The sequence below is a fragment of the Nansenia antarctica genome, assembly GCF_963989245.1.
Source record: "Nansenia antarctica genome assembly, chromosome: 3".
Lineage (NCBI taxonomy): Eukaryota > Metazoa > Chordata > Actinopteri > Argentiniformes > Microstomatidae > Nansenia > Nansenia antarctica.
The window spans coordinates 72599203-72616873 of NC_137688.1; the positions used below are offsets into that span (position 1 = coordinate 72599203).

The following is a 17671-nucleotide window of genomic DNA, read 5'->3' on the forward strand; positions in this document are numbered from 1 at the left end:
TCGCGGTGTTTCCGGGTGGTGTCACATTAATTGACAGTCCGTCCAGGAAAGTGTCACATGGACTGACGGTCCGACCAGGAAGGTGTCACATGACTGACGGTCCGACCAGGAAGGAGGTGAGCAACATGAAGGGTCTCTTCCTTCTCCAGATGTGTCACTGCAGGAGAACTACATTATTATTATTATTATTATTATTATTTAGAAGACGGGGGGACAAACGCATTTAGAAAAGATCCACTCAATTCGTCGTCAGTTTGGCTTTAGGACAGAGGATCATATGAGATCTGACGTGGCTAGCTGTTCGGCTACAATACGGATGTGTAGTAGCTATTATATAGTGTAGTGTTAGTAGTATAGTGTTATAGTAGTATAGTGTTATAGTAGTATAGTGTTATAGTAGTATAGTGTTATAGTATTATAGTAGTATAGTGTTATAGTAGTATAGTGTTATAGTAGTATAGTAGTATAGTGTTATAGTAGTATAGTGTTATAGTAGTATAAGTAGTATAGTGTTATAGTATTATAGTAGTATAGTAGTATAGTATTATAGTAGTATAGTGTTATAGTAGTATAGTGTTATAGTAGTATAGTGTTATAGTATTATAGTAGTATAGTGTTATAGTAGTATAGTAGTATAGTGTTATAGTATTATAGTAGTATAGTGTTATAGTAGTATAGTGTTATAGTAGTATAGTGTTATAGTAGTATAGTGTTATAGTAGTATAGTATTATAGTAGTATAGTGTTATAGTAGTATAGTATTATAGTAGTATAGTGTTAGTGCAGTATTGTCTTGTCTTGACGTGTTGTGTATCTAAACGATGGCTGTTCTCTAAAGACAAATCATGATTCGAAAATTCAATTTCACTGTGTTGTCATGTCTGTGTGTCACACTAGCTAACCCAGTTACTCCCACTGTGTTTTACTGTTATATCTATACTATGGTTAATGATATGATGAATGATATGATGAATGGATACTATCAGACTAATCATTAAAGTGTCTTTACATTTCTTGAATTCATCCTATTAGATGATATCAGATATTCTATATTGAGGGTTTGCGTTGTGTGTTGTAGAGGTCTGACCCAGGTGTGTGTGTGTGTGTGTGTGTGTGTGTGTGTGTGTGTGTGTCCAGGTCTGACCAGGAGGTTGTGGAATGGCTGCGGTGTGGCAGCAGGTGTTGGCAGTGGATGCAAGGTAAGACCTTAACCTCAACCTTAACCCTTATCTTACCTACCCTAACCCTTACCTTACCTTACCTACCCTAACCCTTACCTTACCTACCCTAACCTAACCATAACCTAACCTTAACCCTTACCTTACCTACCCTAACCATAACCCTTACCTTACCTACCCTAACCATAACCCTTACCTTACCTACCCTAACCATAACCCTTACCTTACCTACCCTAACCTAACCTTAACCCTTACCTTACCTACCCTAACCCTTACCTTACCTTACCTACCCTAACCATAACCTTACCTACCCTAACCATAACCCTTACCTTACCTACCCTAACCCTTACCTAACCTAACCTTAACCCTTACCTTACCTACCCTAACCTTAACCCTTACCTTACCTAACCTACCCTAACCATAACCCTTACCTAACCTTAACCCTTACCTTACCTACCCTAACCTTAACCCTTACCTAACCTAACCTTAACCCTTACCTACCCTAACCTTAACCCTTACCTTACCTAACCTTAACCCTTCAGTGATTCCCGCAGAAATGAATGATTTCTTTTCTCAATTCCTGCATTCTAAATCAAATCAAATCAAATTGTATTTGTATAGCGCATTTCTTACAAGATGCAACTCAATGCGCTTCACACAATGAAAATGTTCAGTCAATCAGTCAATCAATCAATCAATACTGACAGAGCCGCGAGCAGGCAAAAGTAAAAAACCTGTATACTATGTAGCCAGGAAAAATTCAAATTTAGCGACCAATAGAGCGACTACTAGCCAATTTGCTTACCAGTACCCAGCGGTCCCCCAGGGGAGGCCAAGGACCACCGGCACAAAGCAAGCAAGCAAGGGCAAAAACCTGTACACCATGTATCCAGGAAAAATTCCATATTATCGGCGTACACACTGTCCATAAATTTAGTGTTGTATTTGCATCGTTCTGCATCCAGTAGTCACAGGTCCTGCCAAAAGAGAAACTTAAGCACAGTTTTGATGCAACAACACAATAGAGACAATAAAGATGACAGCAATACAACCTGATGGTGGTCCTGGTACACCCTTGTACCGGTTCCAGTACTGCTCTAGGTGCTATTTGGAGCTGACAGTGCCTCATCAGCACCCGGGTCCATTTTCCTGTCAACACAAATCTCAAAACACGAGTATGGTGTAATGGCCTAGTGATCCTAGTTCTATAATGTCCAATGCAGGGCTTGACGCTGACCTTTTCCCCAGGTAGCACTGTGCTACCATGTTGAAAAATTTAGTAGCACACCAAGAATTTCAGTAGCACAATGAAAATTGCGCAATTTTCGTATGACGACAACAAATTATCATAATCATAACATATCAGAATTATCATAACCGGCTCTTGACACTGTAGGTGTTTATTAATGCCTGTGTGGTGTTATTTTTAAATGTTTACATTTTTGAGTTAGTAATTCATAAAATACAAAGGTTCCATCTCACAGAACATAATGGAATGTAAAAACTTTGACGCTCAATATCTCTGAACTGCCCTAAGCGGAGATAGAACCTTATCATTCTAAACGGAGATAGAACCTTATCATTCTAAACGGAGATAGAACCTTATAATTCTAAACGGAGATAGAACCTTATCATTCTAAACGGAGATAGAACCGTATCATTCTAAACGGAGATAGAACCTTCTCATTCTAAACGGAGATAGAACCTTATCATTCTAAACGGAGATAGAACCTTATCATTCTAAACGGAGATAGAACCTTATCATTCTAAACGGAGATAGAACCGTATCATTCTAAACGGAGATAGAACCTTATCATTCTAAACGGAGATAGAACCTTCTCATTCTAAACGGAGATAGAACCTTATCATTCTAAACGGAGATAGAACCTTATCATTCTAAACGGAGATAGAACCTTATCATTCTAAACGGAGATAGAACCTTCTCATTCTAAACGGAGATAGAACCTTATCATTCTAAACGGAGATAGAACCTTCTCATTCTAAACGGAGATAGAACCTTATCATTCTAAACGGAGATAGAACCTTCTCATTCTAAACGGAGATAGAACCTTCTCATTCTAAACGGAGATAGAACCTTCTCATTCTAAACGGAGATAGAACCTTCTCATTCTAAACGGAGATAGAACCTTATCATTCTAAACGGAGATAGAACCTTCTCATTCTAAACGGAGATAGAACCTTATAATTCTAAACGGAGATAGAACCTTATCATTCTAAACGGAGATAGAACCTTCTCATTCTAAACGGAGATAGAACCTTATCATTCTAAACGGAGATAGAACCTTCTCATTCTAAACGGAGATAGACTTTGTATGTTAATATCAAAGGACCATGTTGGAAATAGGTGTTCACACTTTCACATGTCATCCCTTAGATTACTGCTTACTGTCGAACCATGAATAAACTCAATCAATCAATCAATCAAAGAGACAAAGCGGAGATTCCTTATTTGACAGCATCTAGACAACACAGCTCCGAGTCTGCCCAACCAGGTTAATGCCAGCACTCCAAAACCAACTCAGTAATCAATCAGCCAAACAGCAGTGAATATGCAAACCGTATAGCAGCCATTAATATGCAGCATACACAGGTAAGCCTACCTGGCTTCTGTGATTGTCTTTGGCTGCAGGTCCCGAAGTTAATATGTTGACAAGTTCAGTGATTTATCTCCTATGGTCACTTGTGATCATGAGGGACATGATCCCCATGATCTCTTACTCAGGGACACAGAGGCTCTCACAGTATGAATGAATGAATGAATGAATGGTCTTTATTGTCATTGCTATAGTACAGGTACCAAACAACGAAATTTAGGAGGGGTGGCTCCCCTGGTGTTAGGGGAAAAAAAAAAAAAAAAAAAACTTTTTTTTTTTGGTCGCACTGGTGCGATTGAATGTATTTCCAAGTCGCACAGAAATATATTCACTCGCAAATGCGACCAAAACAGTCGCACTGTCGAGCCCTGGTCCAATGTCTCCCTTAGTATCAAAAGGCGACATTGAATAAGTAGGTTTTGAGGTCACGCTTAAAAATGTCCTGAATTTTAGACAACCTCAGGCCCTCAGGTAGGGTGTTCCACAATCTAGGAGCATATATGCTAAAAGCTGATCCTCCAAATCTCTTTGTCCTAGCCTCTGGCACTATTAAAAGTTCCGTGCCACTAGATCGTAGGGGTCTAGCTGGTGTGTATCTTATGAGCATGTCCACCATGTAATTGGGTGCATCACAGTGAAGTGATTTATAAACTAGTAAAAGGATCTTAAAGTCTATTCTATGACTGACAGGGAGCCAGTGTAGTGATCTCAAGACAGGTGTGATGTGCGCTCTCCGTTTGGTCCTAGTAAGGACACGAGCAGCAGCATTTTGAACCATTTGTAGTCTATTTATCATTTTTTTGGGGAGACCTGTCAGGAGAGCATTACAGTAATCTAGCCTACTAGTAACAAAGGCATGCATTAATTTTTCAGTGTCTGCCTGGGAGAGAAATGATTGTACCTTAGTGATGTTTCTTAGATGGTAGAAGGATGTTTTAATAGTGTTATTAATATGAGTTTCAAAATTTAGATCTGGGTCAATTATGACACCAAGATTCCTGGCCTGACACTTAGTGTTAAGAGCTAGTGTTTTCAAGTGTGCAGATAATTTCTCTCTCCCAGATTTCTCGCCAATGATCAATACCTCTGTTTTTTCTTGATTGAGTTGGAGAAAGTTTTGTGTCATCCAAATATTAATATCGGCAATACAGTCTATCAGGTGGTCGATCATCTTGTAGTCGTTGGGAGTTACTGAGATATAAAGCTGAGTGTCGTCAGCATAGCTGTGGTAGTTAACGCTATGCTTCTTGATAACAGAACTGAGGGGTAGCATGTATAGGCTAAAAAGCAACGGTCCTAAAATGGACCCCTGGGGAACTCCACAGGTTGTGCTATAATTTTTTGACTTATGGTCACCAAGGGCTACAAAGTAGTCTCGGTCAGCCAGGTAAGTCCTGAACCAGTTTAAGACCGGACCTGAGAGGCCAACCCAGTTTTCAAGTCTCTCAATAAGTATGGAGTGGTCTACCGTATCAAAGGCTGCACTTAAGTCTAAGAGTACAAGAATCGAGAGTTTTTTCGAGTCTGCATTTATCCTAAGGTCATTAGTTACCTTAAGCAAAGCGGTTTCTGTGCTGTGGTATGATCGGAAACCTGACTGAAGTGGGTCATACCTATTATTTAGGACTAATAATTCATGAAGCTGTCTATACACTGCCTTTTCTAAAATTTTGCTTAGAAAAGTGAGATTGGATATTGGTCTACAGTTTTTTGGATCAGAAGGATCTAGGTTACTTTTCTTCAGGGTGGGTCTAACCAGGGCAGTTTTAAGCGCCGCTGGAAATATCCCTTTAAGTAGGGAGTGATTTACAATGCCTAGTATGTCATCAGACACAGATTCAAAAATGTCCTTAAAAAAGGTGGTAGGAATAGGGTCAAGAGGACACGTAGACGGTTTAAGCTGTGACACAATTTTACCTAACACATTTCATTTCATGATTCTAGTGAATTTTCATAGTAACACTGCACTTCAGACAACCTACAACTGGTGATGGTGTCTAGGGTCTTTAAGTGTTAAACAGCTGAGAGCAGTCACTGCTGTTTTTTGTGGTCTTCTTTCACACACACACATCTTACCAAGTGTGTATGAACATCCTCACAAACCAACAAAGAACATGATCTATATCAAATTTAAGACAGAAAACTCCACACTGGTTTCTGATCGCCAATCACCACCGGATAACTTTATTTTAACTATATACAAACTGGTGAATGAAATGAGCAACAAACTTAATGGTTTGCTTAATTCACAAATTATACTTTGGGGGGAGCCATTATACTTTGGGGGCCCCCCAAAGTATTAACATGCTGTGGGAATCACTGCCCTTACCTTACCTAACCTTAACCCTTACCTTACCTAACCTAACCTTAACCCTTACCTTACCTAACCTAACCTTTAATTTTAATTTAATTTAATTTAATAATTTAAATTTTAAATAATTTTGCCATTTAGCAGACGCTTTTATCCAAAGCGACTTACAATTACGAATTACAGGGACATTCCCCCTGGAGTAACTGAGGGCTAAGTGCCTTACCCAAGGGCACACTAGTAGTGGTGTGGCTTCAGGCAGGATTTGAACTCACAACCTTCCGATCACAAGTCCAACTCACTATCCACTAGACCACCACTACCCCGTGTGTGTTGTTGGAGAAGAATATGGTTGCTGTATGGTCATTTAAAAGATGTGACTGAGTGTGTGGACTGTGTTGAAGATAAGGAGTGTAGAACTGGTGTCCATGTAGACGTCTCTCTACATCCTGGGGAGTTGAGCCCTAAAGGAAGGCCTTCCCTTCCTGTAAGAGATGTGCCAAGAACTGTGGTGCAGATTCATATGATTGGTTAAACAAGAGTAGTGACCTCATCAGGCTTCTATAACTGTGTCCCTCTCACAGGAGGGGCTTTCTGACTGCTATTTTCTCTCTGAGCTCATGTTACTCTGCTTAATAAAAGGCCTCTTTTGAGCCAATTGATTTAAGCTCTCTGTGCTTTATAAGTTCTACTCAGTCTACTAAGAATCAATTACATTTACGACAGTGTCCTAACTCAGTGTTGACACCAGTAGTGAGAGATGACCTAGAGATGACCAAACCAAACTGGTCTCTCCCATAACCAATCAACCAATAACCCACTCTGTCTCCCCCCCCCCCCTCCCTCCCCCCCCAGGTACAATGCCTACCGCACGCCCACCTTCCCTCAGTTCCGTACCCAGTACATCCGGAGGCGCAGTCAGCTGCTGCGGGAGAACGCCAAGCTGGGCCTGGAGCCGGGCCTGAGGCGGCAGTACCTGCGGCTGCGCAGCCAGCTGCTGGGCCTGCGCTACGGACCGCTGTCCGAACAGAGCAGCTTCAGGGCCAGCAGCGTACGCTCCTCACGCACCACCCTGGACCGCATGGAGGTAGGGGGGAGGAGGGGCGAGGAGGGGGGGAGGGAGGGAGGCTGTCTGAACAGAGTAGCTTCAGGGCCAGCAGCGTACGCTCCTCACCGCATGGAGGTCAGAGGGAGGTCAGAGGGAGGGAGGGAGGGAGGGAGGGAGGGAGGGAGGGGGGGACAGAGGGAAGCATTTTTTCTGTGTGCCGCAGGCTAAACTCCATGTACACAGACAGGCTAAACTCCATGTACACAGACAGGCTAAACTCCATGTACACAGACAGGCTAAACTCCATGTACACAGACAGGCTAAACTCCATGTACACAGACAGGCTAAACTCCATGTACACAGACAGGCCTGGCAGCAGTAGCAGCTCTGCAGTTACTCACAGAAGACACCATACATTACATTACATTTGAATTACATTTAAAAAAAAGTAACTTAATTGTTAGAGTACAACAAAATGCAGTTTAGCATCTAAGTGCAAATAGTGATATAAGAAGACCATGATATAAAAACACGACAGTGACAGTGGTACAGTAAGGCATGTACGGTAGTTTAGAGCTATACAGTTATGAGCTATGTACAGTTATGATCTATGTACAGTTATGAGCTATGTACAGTTATGAGCTATGTACAGTTATGAGCTATATACAGTTATGAGCTATGTACAGTTATGAGCTATATACAGTTATGAGCTATATACAGTTATGAGCTATGTACAGTTATGGGCTATATACAGTTATGAGCTATGTACAGTTATGAGCTATGTACAGTTATGAGCTATGTACAGTTATGAGCTATATACAGTTATGAGCTATATACAGTTATGAGCTATACAGTTATGAGCTATGTACAGTTATGAGCTATATACAGTTATGAGCTATGTACAGTTATGAGCTATATACAGTTAAGGTAGCTTATTATAAACCGGCCCTGAATATGTACATTGCGACTGACAGCCCCCCTCTCTCCCTCCCCCCTCCTCCCACCTCTCCCCCCCCTCCCTCTCCACCTCTCCCCCCCCTCCCCCAGGACTTTGAGGAGGACCCCCGCGCCCAGGGCGCTCGGGGTCACCGCCGGTCCGTCAGCAGAGGCTCTGCCTCCTACCAGCTGCAGGCCCAGATGAACCGGGCCGTCTACGACGACAGGTACCCCCCCCTCCTCCCCTCCTCAGCCCAGCCCCGCCCCCCCGGGAGGCCCCGCCCCTCTGCCCCTCTGCCCCTAGCCACTCTTACTTTTATTTCTTCCTCTCCTACATCAGTAGTCAAGCCTAAGAGGCACTTTAATATGTTTATATATTTGTTTATATATATTTAGTTTTTTTATTTAGTTTTTTTTTTTTATGTTTTGTTTATTATAATATACCAGTCATATTCTGGAATGTGTCTGAATGTTAAAGTTCCATAAGTATAAGCAAAATAAATTAAAGTAACAGTTAATTATTAAAAAGGGTTAGGGTTAGAAAGTAAGAAGTTTGAAATGTTATTCCTCCCCTTTAATAATACCAATTGGTATTGTATTTGATATGGTTGGAAAGCGTGATTAGTCACCTTTACAACCAGGTACAACTTGTAAGGATCGTGCATTCGTGGAATGAGCAACACAGCTAAACGTGTGAGTAGTGGTCCAAACATTTTTGCCAAAATCCCCCTGCAATGTCCTTCTGTCCCCAGGCCCCCGGGCAGCCTGGTGCCCACCTCGGTGGCGGAGGCCAGCAGGGCCATGGCAGGAGACACCAGCCTGTCTGAGAACTACGCCTTCGCTGGCATGCACCACATCTTTGACCAGCACGGAGACTCAGCTGGTACCACACGCTAGCTCTCTCTCTCTGTCTCTCTCTCTCTGTCTCTCTCTCTGTCTCTCTCTCTCTGTCTCTCTCTCTCTCTCTCTGTCTCTCTCTCTCTCTCTCTCTCTGTCTCTCTCTCTCTCTCTCTCTCTCTCTCTCTGTCTCTCTCTCTGTCTGTCTCTGTCTCTCTCTCTCTCTGTCTCTCTCTCTCTCTCTCTGTCTCTCTCTCTCTGTCTCTCTGTCTGTCTCTGTCTGTCTCTGTCTCTCTCTCTGTGTCTCTCTCTCTCTCCATCATCATCTCTCTCTCTCCTCTAATTCTCTCCCTCCCTCTCTCTCTTCCCTCTCTCTCTCCCTCCCTCCCTCTCTCCCATCTCCCTCCCTCCCTCCCTCTCTCTCTCTCTCAGTCCCCAGGCTGCAGTTTGCCAATGATGACAAGCACCTCCTGGCCTGCTGCTCATTGGACGGCACCCTGTCCATCATGTCCCTAAGCCCCTCCCCCGCGGTCAGGGTCACCCTGCGGGGCCACGCGGGGCCCGTCACGGACTTCGCCTGGTCGCTAAGCAACGACGTGATCGTGTCCACGTCGCAGGACGGCACGCTGCGCATCTGGAACACGGAGGACGGCCGCTGCATCAGGGAGGTGACCCCCGACCCCGAGGCCTCCCAGCTGCTCTGCTGCACCTTCCAGCCCATGAACAACAACCTGACCGTGGTACGACCCTGACCTTTAACCTTTAACCCCTGACCCTGACCTTTAACCCCTGACCCTGACCTCTAACCCTTGACCTCTACCCATGAACAACAACCTCACCATGGTGAGTCACACTAACCCTAACTACTTTGTATCTGACCAAATTAAAATGACATGTGGGGTTCCCCAAGGGTCAATCCTTGGCCCCCTTCTATTCAATCTCTACATGCTTCTTCACTGTAATCCCTTTGCCTGTCCCCTGACCCTAACCATAACCCTGACTCTAACCCTCACCCCTGCCCCCTGACCTCTGTCCTGTCCCAGGTGGGGAACAGCAAGCACCTGCTGCAGGTGGTGAACATCTCCACAGGTAAGAAGGTGAAGGGGGGGTCCAGCAAGCTGACGGGCCGGGTGCTGTCCCTCTCCTTCGACGCCCCGGGCAGGATCCTCTGGGCCGGGGACGACCGAGGCAGCATCTTCTCCTTCCTGTTTGACATGGCCACAGGTACACACACACACACACACACACACACACACACACACACACACACACACACACACACACACCTACACACACACACACACACACACACCTGTACACACACACACACACACACACACCTGGCAGCATCTTCTCCTTCCTGTTTGACATGGCCACAGGTACACACACACACACACACACACACACACACACACCTACACACACACCTGTACACACACACACACACACACACACACACACACACACACACACACACCTGGCAGCATCTTCTCCTTCCTGTTTGACATGGCCACAGGTACACACACACACACACACACACACACACACACACACCTGTACCCCCCTCCCTGTCTCCCTCCCTAACCCTGACCCCTAACCCTAACCCCTGACCCCTAACCCCTGACCCCTAACCCTCTTCCTGCCCCCCCAGGGAAGCTGACCAAGGCGAAGCGTCTGGTGGTGAGTGAGGGCAGCTCCATCTGACCCCTAACCCTAACACTGACCCTGACCCTAACCCCTGCCCCTGCCCCCCCAGGGAAGCTGACCAAGGCGAAGCGTCTGGTGGTCAGTGAGGGCAGCTCCATCTGCAGCATCTCTGCCAGGTCCTGGATCAGCCGCGAGGCCCGCGACCCCTCCCTGCTGGTCAACGCCTGCGTCAACAAGCTGCTGCTCTACAGGTCAGCCCTGACCCCTGACCCCTGACCCTAACCCTGTTTAACCTCTACAGCGACCCCTCCCTGCTGGTCAACACGCTGCTGCTCTAGGGCTTTCACACCGCCAAGGAACCGTTCCCGTTCTAGCCAACCTACTACTAGCCAACCTACTACTAGCCAACCTACTACTAGCCAACCCACTACTAGCCAACCCACTACTAGCCAACCCACTACTAGCCAACCCACTACTAGCCAACCCACTACTAGCCAACCGACTACTAGCCAACCTACTACTAGCCAACCTACTACTAGCCAACCTACTACTAGCCAACCCACTACTAGCCAACCCACTACTAGCCAACCCACTACTAGCCAACCCACTACTAGCCAACCTACTACTAGCCAACCCACTACTAGCCAACCCACTACTAGCCAACTGACTACTAGCCAACCGACTACTAGCCAACTGACTACTAGCCAACCTACTACTAGCCAACTAACTACTAGCCAACCCACTACTAGCCAACCCACTACTAGCCAACCCACTACTAGCCAACTGACTACTAGCCAACTAACTACTAGCCAACCGACTACTAGCCAACCGACTACTAGCCAACCCACTAGCCAACCCACTACTAGCCAACCCACTACTAGCCAACCCACTACTAGCCAACCCACTACTAGCCAACCCACTACTGCCACTGTTGAAGAGATCCTCCCTGTTTGTTTTTGGTGTTGGCAGGGTGTTGGATAATGAGTGTGTGTGTGTGTGTGTGTGTGTGTGTGTGTTGCAGGGTGGTGGATAATGAGTGTGTGTGTGTGTGTGTGTGTGTGTGTGTTGCAGGGTGGTGGATAATGAGTGTGTGTGTGTGTGTGTGTGTGTGTGTGTGTTGCAGGGTGGTGGATAATGAGTGTGTGTGTGTGTGTGTGTGTGTGTGTGTGTGTGTGTGTGTTGCAGGGTGGTGGATAATGAGTGTGTGTGTGTGTGTGTGTGTGTGTGTGTTGCAGGGTGGTGGATAATGAGTGTGTGTGTGTGTGTTGCAGGGTGGTGGATAATGAGTGTGTGTGTGTGTGTGTGTGTGTGTGTGTGTTGCAGGGTGGTGGATAATGAGGGGACTCTGCAGCTGAAGAGGAGCTTCCCCATCAAGCACGGCTCCAAGCCGCTCCACAGCATCTTCTGTCCCCTGATGTCCTTCAGACAGGGAGCCTGCGTGGGTAGGAACCGCCCTCCCATCTCCCCCCCTCCCCCCTGTCCTAACTATCTTTGTGTATGTTCTCTTATCTCCATGTCTACTTTGTTCCTTACCATGTTCGTCCTTCTTCCTCTCTTCCATCCCATACATTCCTCTCTTCCCTCCCATACCTCCCCCTCTTCCACTCTCTTCCTCGCCCCCCCCCCCCCCGCCCCTCTCCCCCCCCGCTCCTCCTCCCACAGTGACGGGCAGTGAGGATGGGTGTGTGTATTTCTTTGACGTGGAGCGGAACACCAAGGCCATAGTGAACAAGCTGCAGGGCCACGGTGGGCCGGTCCTGGACGTCTCCTTCAACTGTGACGAGAGTCTGCTGGCCTCCGCCGACGCCACCGGCATGGTCATCGTCTGGAGGCGGGAGCAGAAGTGACCCGCCAGCCAATCGGCAGCTTCCCTGCTCTGCAAACTGAGGAACCAACTAATCAGCAGCTTCCCAGCAGCTCTGCTCAACAACAAAAAACAACTGCAAAGAAGCAGCAGCTACTGTAGGCCTCCCTACCTACCTACCTACCTACCATTCCACCACCCCGTCCAATGTCCAATCAGAAGCCTGTAAATGCTCCGTTCACGCCCACTGAAGATGATGATGACAGGATGCGGCCGGGCGGCCATGTTGTCTGGTTGGTGATCTGAGGGACTTTTGCACTCCAACCCCAACTACCACTGTGTGTTTACAGAAATCACTTTTCACTTGATGTCACACACACACTTTTTTTTTTTCACTTGATGTAGAACATTAGGTCACTGGTCTCACACACACACACACACACACACACACACACAGCATGACACATTCCTCCAGCGGGCGTTCGGTCCTGTCCCTCCAGCCCCTAGTGTATAGCTAGCTATCTAGAGCTAGCTATCTAGCTATCTAGAGCTAGCTATCTCCCTGGTGTAGAGCTAGCTATCTCCCTGGTGTAGAGCTAGCTATCTAGAGCTAGCTATCTCACTGGTGTAGAGCTAGCTATCTAGAGCTAGCTATCTCACTGGTGTAGAGCTAGCTATCTAGAGCTAGCTATCTCACTGGTGTAGAGCTAACTGTCTAGCTATCTAGAGCTAGCTGTCTCCCTGGTGTAGAGCTAGCTATCTAGAGCTAGCTGTCTCCCTGGTGTGTAACAGTCATCAAACAGAGTAATGAGTAGAATTGACCGCGCCTTATTTACATTGAGACCTGCGGTTGCCTGTTTGCCTCAGGCAGCTTCCCCATGAGGTTGGTCCAGTTACCACGTGCATGGCACCGTCACACGTCAGCACACAGAGAATCAACGTTTATTATTATATTATTATTATTATTATTATTATTATTATTATCAGACGAAAATTTATGAAAATGATGGAACCTTAATGAAAGGTGTGTCAGTGTGTTTGTATTTGCCTGTTTGTGTGTTAGAGTGTCCAGATATGCTGGTTGCAGATCACTACTGTATAATATATTGGTGACGTGCTGAATAAACGTCCTACAGGAAGTCAGTCGTTGTTTACTGGTGGTTGTGTCCGTCTACTTCCTGTCTGTCTGCTGTCCTGAACCCAGGCCACCCATTGGCTCAGGCTGCTGTCAGATGTTGGCGGCGTAAAAGTTGGAACATGGCGGTCAAAGGTCAAAGGTTAGTGTGGCTTGTTTATGTTTCCTGCACGGTCAACATGATAGTTTCACGTTTTAAGAAAGTATACGTTGTGTTGTGCACATGTTGAGTTTGTTGGGGGTGTGGTTGGGACTTCAGCATAGTCAGAGGGGAATAACTACTAACTGCTGTTTTAGCCTGGAGACTTTAACACCCCAGCCATTTAAATTTACATTTTTGCCATTTAGCAGATGCCTTTATCCAAAGCGACTGATAACTGATACATTTGACTAAGTAAGTGATTCATCTATCCACCAGTCATAGCAGGAAGAGTAATCTAGCTCAGGCCTGGGGCCATTGGCAGTAGTCGTGCTGGAAGAACGTTTTACACTGGGGAAACAGTACAGGGGGGTAGTAGATGTCTCAGGAGGGACAGTACAGGGGGGTAGTAGATGTCTCAGGAGGGACAGTACAGGGGGGTAGTAGATGTCTCAGGAGGGACAGTACAGGGGGTATGAATGAATGAATGAATGGACTTTATTGTCATTGCTACAGTACAGGTACCAAACAACGAAATTTAGGAGGGGTGGCTCCCCTGGTGTTAGGAAAGGGAAGAAAAAAAAACTTTAAAAAAAAAAATCACAAGAAGGGAAGGAGCTGGTTTACATAAATAAAGGCTATGTACACTATCCACTGTACTATACTGTACAGATAGACGACTAGGGTTGTCATATTGCACAATAGTATTATTTCACATTTACTTAAAGTGTCGCAGTTTGCAGGCTTGAAATGTACATGTTTGTGCCTCAGCACTACACCTGATTTTTTCAGTCCAGCAGCTGCCATCAATCCGTCCAGACTGTCCAGGGCCCAGAACTTAGGTCTTTGCTGTGTTCAGGGCCTGGACGGCCCTGTGGTAGAAGCTGTTCTTCAGTCTGTTTGTCCTTGCGGCCAGGGTCCTGAACCGCCTTTTCGAGGGCAGCCTGGTAAAGTGTTCGTACCCAGGGTGGGTCGGGTCCCTGGAGATCTTGGAGGCCTTCCTGAGACAGCGTGTGTTGTACAGCTCTTCCAGAGAGGGGAGGGGGGTGCCGGTGATCTTCTGTGCTGTTCTCACGACTCTCTGTAGCGCATTTCTCTCCGCTGTTGTGCAGCTGGAGAACCAGTTGCAGATGCCGTAGGTGAGGATGCTCTCCACTGCGCCGCGGTAGAAGGTCACGTAGGGTAGTAGATGTCTCAGGAGGGACAGTACAGGGGGGTAGTAGATGTCTCAGAAGGGACTACAGGGGGTAGTAGATGTCTCAGGAGGGACAGTACAGGTGCAGCCTGAAGAGATGGAGGTCTTCAGTCTCTGGTGGAAGATGGGTAGTGACTCTGTAGTCCTGACAGGCGTGGGAAGCTCATTCCACCAGCGGGGCGCCAGGGTAGTGAAGAGACACGAGTCATGTTGAGGTGTAGCTAACGTGGGACTGCAGGTGGAGGTGTAGCTAACGTGGGACTGCAGGTGGAGGTGTAGCTAACGTGGGACTGCACGTGGAGGTGTAGCTAACGTGGGACTGCAGGTGGAGGTGTAGCTAACGTGGGACTGCAGGTGGAGGTTTAGCTAACGTGGGACTGCAGGTGGAGAAGAGAAGTGAGGGAAATGGAGGTTTCTGTGTATATCTCAGGAGCCCATGTCTAGGTATGTGAGGAGCCCATGTCTAGGTATGTGAGGAGCCCATGTCTAGGTATGTGAGGAGCCCATGTCTAGGTATATGAGGAGCCCATGCTAGGCCTTGTACAGTGCATGCGTGGCCATCCTGCAGAATGATAGAAACACTAAACAAGTCAAATCAAATGAAACTTTATTAGGTACGTTGCAGACAGCGGTCAGTGATATAGTGAAATGCTTTTGGAATCTAGCTTCTCGATCGACAACAATCAACGAATCATCAATACAGTATAATAGAGTAATAATAGAGACATGTCAGGAACGAGTACTGCAGCAGTAATGATGAGTGCCAAATGTGCACAGTGGTGTAGTGTGGTCGCATGCATATCAGTTGTATCTCCGTGTTCCTGAGCTGTGGCATAGCAGCAGATAGTTAGCCTGGTCCTTAGCTGTGGCATAGCAGCCTTCCTTCTCATTCAGAACAGATTTCAGGTCGGTGAAGAAGTTCTGAATCAAGTCGAAGGTAGTTTTGGGATTGTTTGTTTGAAATCTTTTTTCAGTCACGATACTGTAGTTACCAGGGATTAAATGAAGGACATTGTTTGAAGAATTTCTGCCTAAAAACCTGACCCAAACTAACCTGCTCCTATAACCAGACCCAAACTAACCTAGGGTTAACCCTAGGTTAGGGAGGGTTCAACACCTTGAAGGTTTGTGTGGATGTGATCGGACCACAGGTCAGAGTAACAGCTACACATGACAAGGAGACACAGTGAACACTAAGGACATTAAAGCTATGTGTTTTGGGCTATGTGACAAACATGCTCTGGGACTATGACGTTCATCAGGTGATCAGCTCTTCTTCTCTGGAGGGTCTTGGGTGTTGAGTGGCTGTTGCCATGGCAGCCACAGGCCTCCTACGGGCCTCTACTGAGCATGTGCGAGCGCCCCCGCTCCCATGCCGAAGCCAAAGCCCTTGGGACCAAAATGTTTGGCGTAACATCCTGTGGAGACAGTTACAGCAGGGTCAGGGGGTCAGGTGTTAGGGTCAGGGCTAGGGTTAGTGTAGGGGTTAAGGTCAGGGGTCAAGGTTAGGGTCAGGGGCTAAGGTTAGGGTCAGGGCTACGGTTAGGGTAGGGGTTAGGGTCAGGGGTCAAGGTTAGGGTCAGGGGCTAAGGTTAGGGTCAGGGGCTACAGTTAGGGTAGGGGTTAGGGTCAGGGCTAGGGTCAGGGCTATGGTCAGGGCTAGGGTTGGGGGCTAAGGTTAGGGTTAGGGTCAAGGGTAGGGGTCAGGGTTAGGGTAGGGGCTAGGGTAGGGGTTAGGGTCAGGGCTAATGGTGGCAGGGGAGGGGGAGGGGAGGCATGGTAGAGGGGAGGCATGGTGGAGGGGAGCGGGAGGCATGGTGAAGGGGAGGGGAGGCATGGTGGAGGGGAGCGGGAGGCATGGTGAAGGGGAGGGGAGGCATGGTGGAGGGGAGGGGGAGGCATGGTGGAGGGGAGGGGGAGGGAAGGCATGGTAGAAGGGAGGCATGTTGGAGGGGAGGCATGGTGGAGGGGAGGGGAGGCATGGTGGAGGGGAGGGGGAGGCATGGTGGAGGGGAGGCATGGTGGACGGAGGCATGGTGGAGGGGAGGGGGAGGGGAGGCATGGTGGAGGGGAGGGGGAGGGGAGGCATGGTGGAGGGGAGGGGAGGGGAGGCATGGTGGAGGGGAGGGGGAGGGAAGGCATGGTGGAGGGAGGCATGGTGGAGGGGAGGGGGAGGGGAGGCATGGTGGAGGGGAGGCATGGTAGAGGGGAGGCATGGTGGAGGGGAGGCATGGTGGAGGGAGGCATGGTGGAGGGGAGGCATGGTAGAGGGGAGGCATGGTGGAGGGGAGGCATGGTGGAGGGGAGGGGGAGGGGAGGCATGGTGGAGGGAGGCATGGTGGAGGGGAGGGGGAGGGGAGGCATGGTGGAGGGAGGCATGGTGGAGGGGAGGCATGGTGGAGGGGAGGGGGAGGGGAGGCATGGTGGAGGGAGGCATGGTGGAGGGGAGGCATGGTAGAGGGGAGGCATGGTGGAGGGAGGCATGGTGGAGGGGAGGCATGGTGGAGGGGAGGCATGGTGGAGGGAGGCATGGTGGAGGGGAGGCATGGTAGAGGGGAGGCATGGTGGAGGGGAGGGGAGGCATGGTGGAGGGAGGCATGGTGGAGGGGAGGCATGGTGGAGGGGAGGCATGGTGGAGGGGAGGCATGGTGGAGGGGAGGCATGGTGGAGGGAGGCATGGTGGATTGAGGCATGGTAGTGGGGAGGCATGGTGGAGGGGAGGCATGGTGGAGGGGAGGCATGGTGGAGGGAGGCATGGTGGATTGAGGCATGGTAGTGGGGAGGCATGGTGGAGGGGAGGCATGGTGGAGGGGAGGCATGGTGGAGGGAG

General features: G+C 47.9%; 2 protein-coding genes across 2 annotated transcripts in view; one reads left to right on the forward strand and one right to left on the reverse strand.

Annotated features, from left to right (window-relative positions):
- Positions 1 to 1135: 1135 nt before the first annotated feature.
- wdr13 (WD repeat domain 13) lies at positions 1136 to 12632 on the forward strand. The gene is made up of 9 exons (XM_080525803.1): positions 1136 to 1198; positions 6956 to 7187; positions 8196 to 8311; positions 8837 to 8967; positions 9354 to 9661; positions 9965 to 10145; positions 10678 to 10819; positions 11892 to 12010; positions 12231 to 12632. The coding sequence occupies exons 1-9, from the start codon at positions 1158 to 1160 to the stop codon at positions 12413 to 12415; spliced, it is 1455 nt and encodes a 484-aa protein (XP_080381929.1). The 5' UTR covers positions 1136 to 1157; the 3' UTR covers positions 12416 to 12632.
- Positions 12633 to 15450: 2818 nt separating this feature from the next.
- Positions 15451 to 17671, reverse strand: part of LOC308153024 (cysteine and glycine-rich protein 1-like) — a 10227-nt gene continuing 8006 nt past the window's right edge. The window contains exon 6 of the mRNA XM_080526110.1: positions 15451 to 16259. Coding sequence (XP_080382236.1) covers positions 16183 to 16259 — 77 coding nt within the window. The 3' untranslated portion in view covers positions 15451 to 16182. The remainder of the gene's footprint in view (positions 16260 to 17671) is intronic.

Bases quoted from the DNA above. Each gene is read 5' to 3' on its own strand.
- wdr13 (XM_080525803.1), top strand. From the start codon at position 1,158: ATGGCTGCGGTGTGGCAGCAGGTGTTGGCAGTGGATGCAAG. The intron at 8,312-8,836 runs GTACCCCCCCCT...TTCTGTCCCCAG, and splicing joins CGGGCCGTCTACGACGACAG to GCCCCCGGGCAGCCTGGTGC. The intron at 10,146-10,677 runs GTACACACACAC...CTGCCCCCCCAG, and splicing joins CCTGTTTGACATGGCCACAG to GGAAGCTGACCAAGGCGAAG.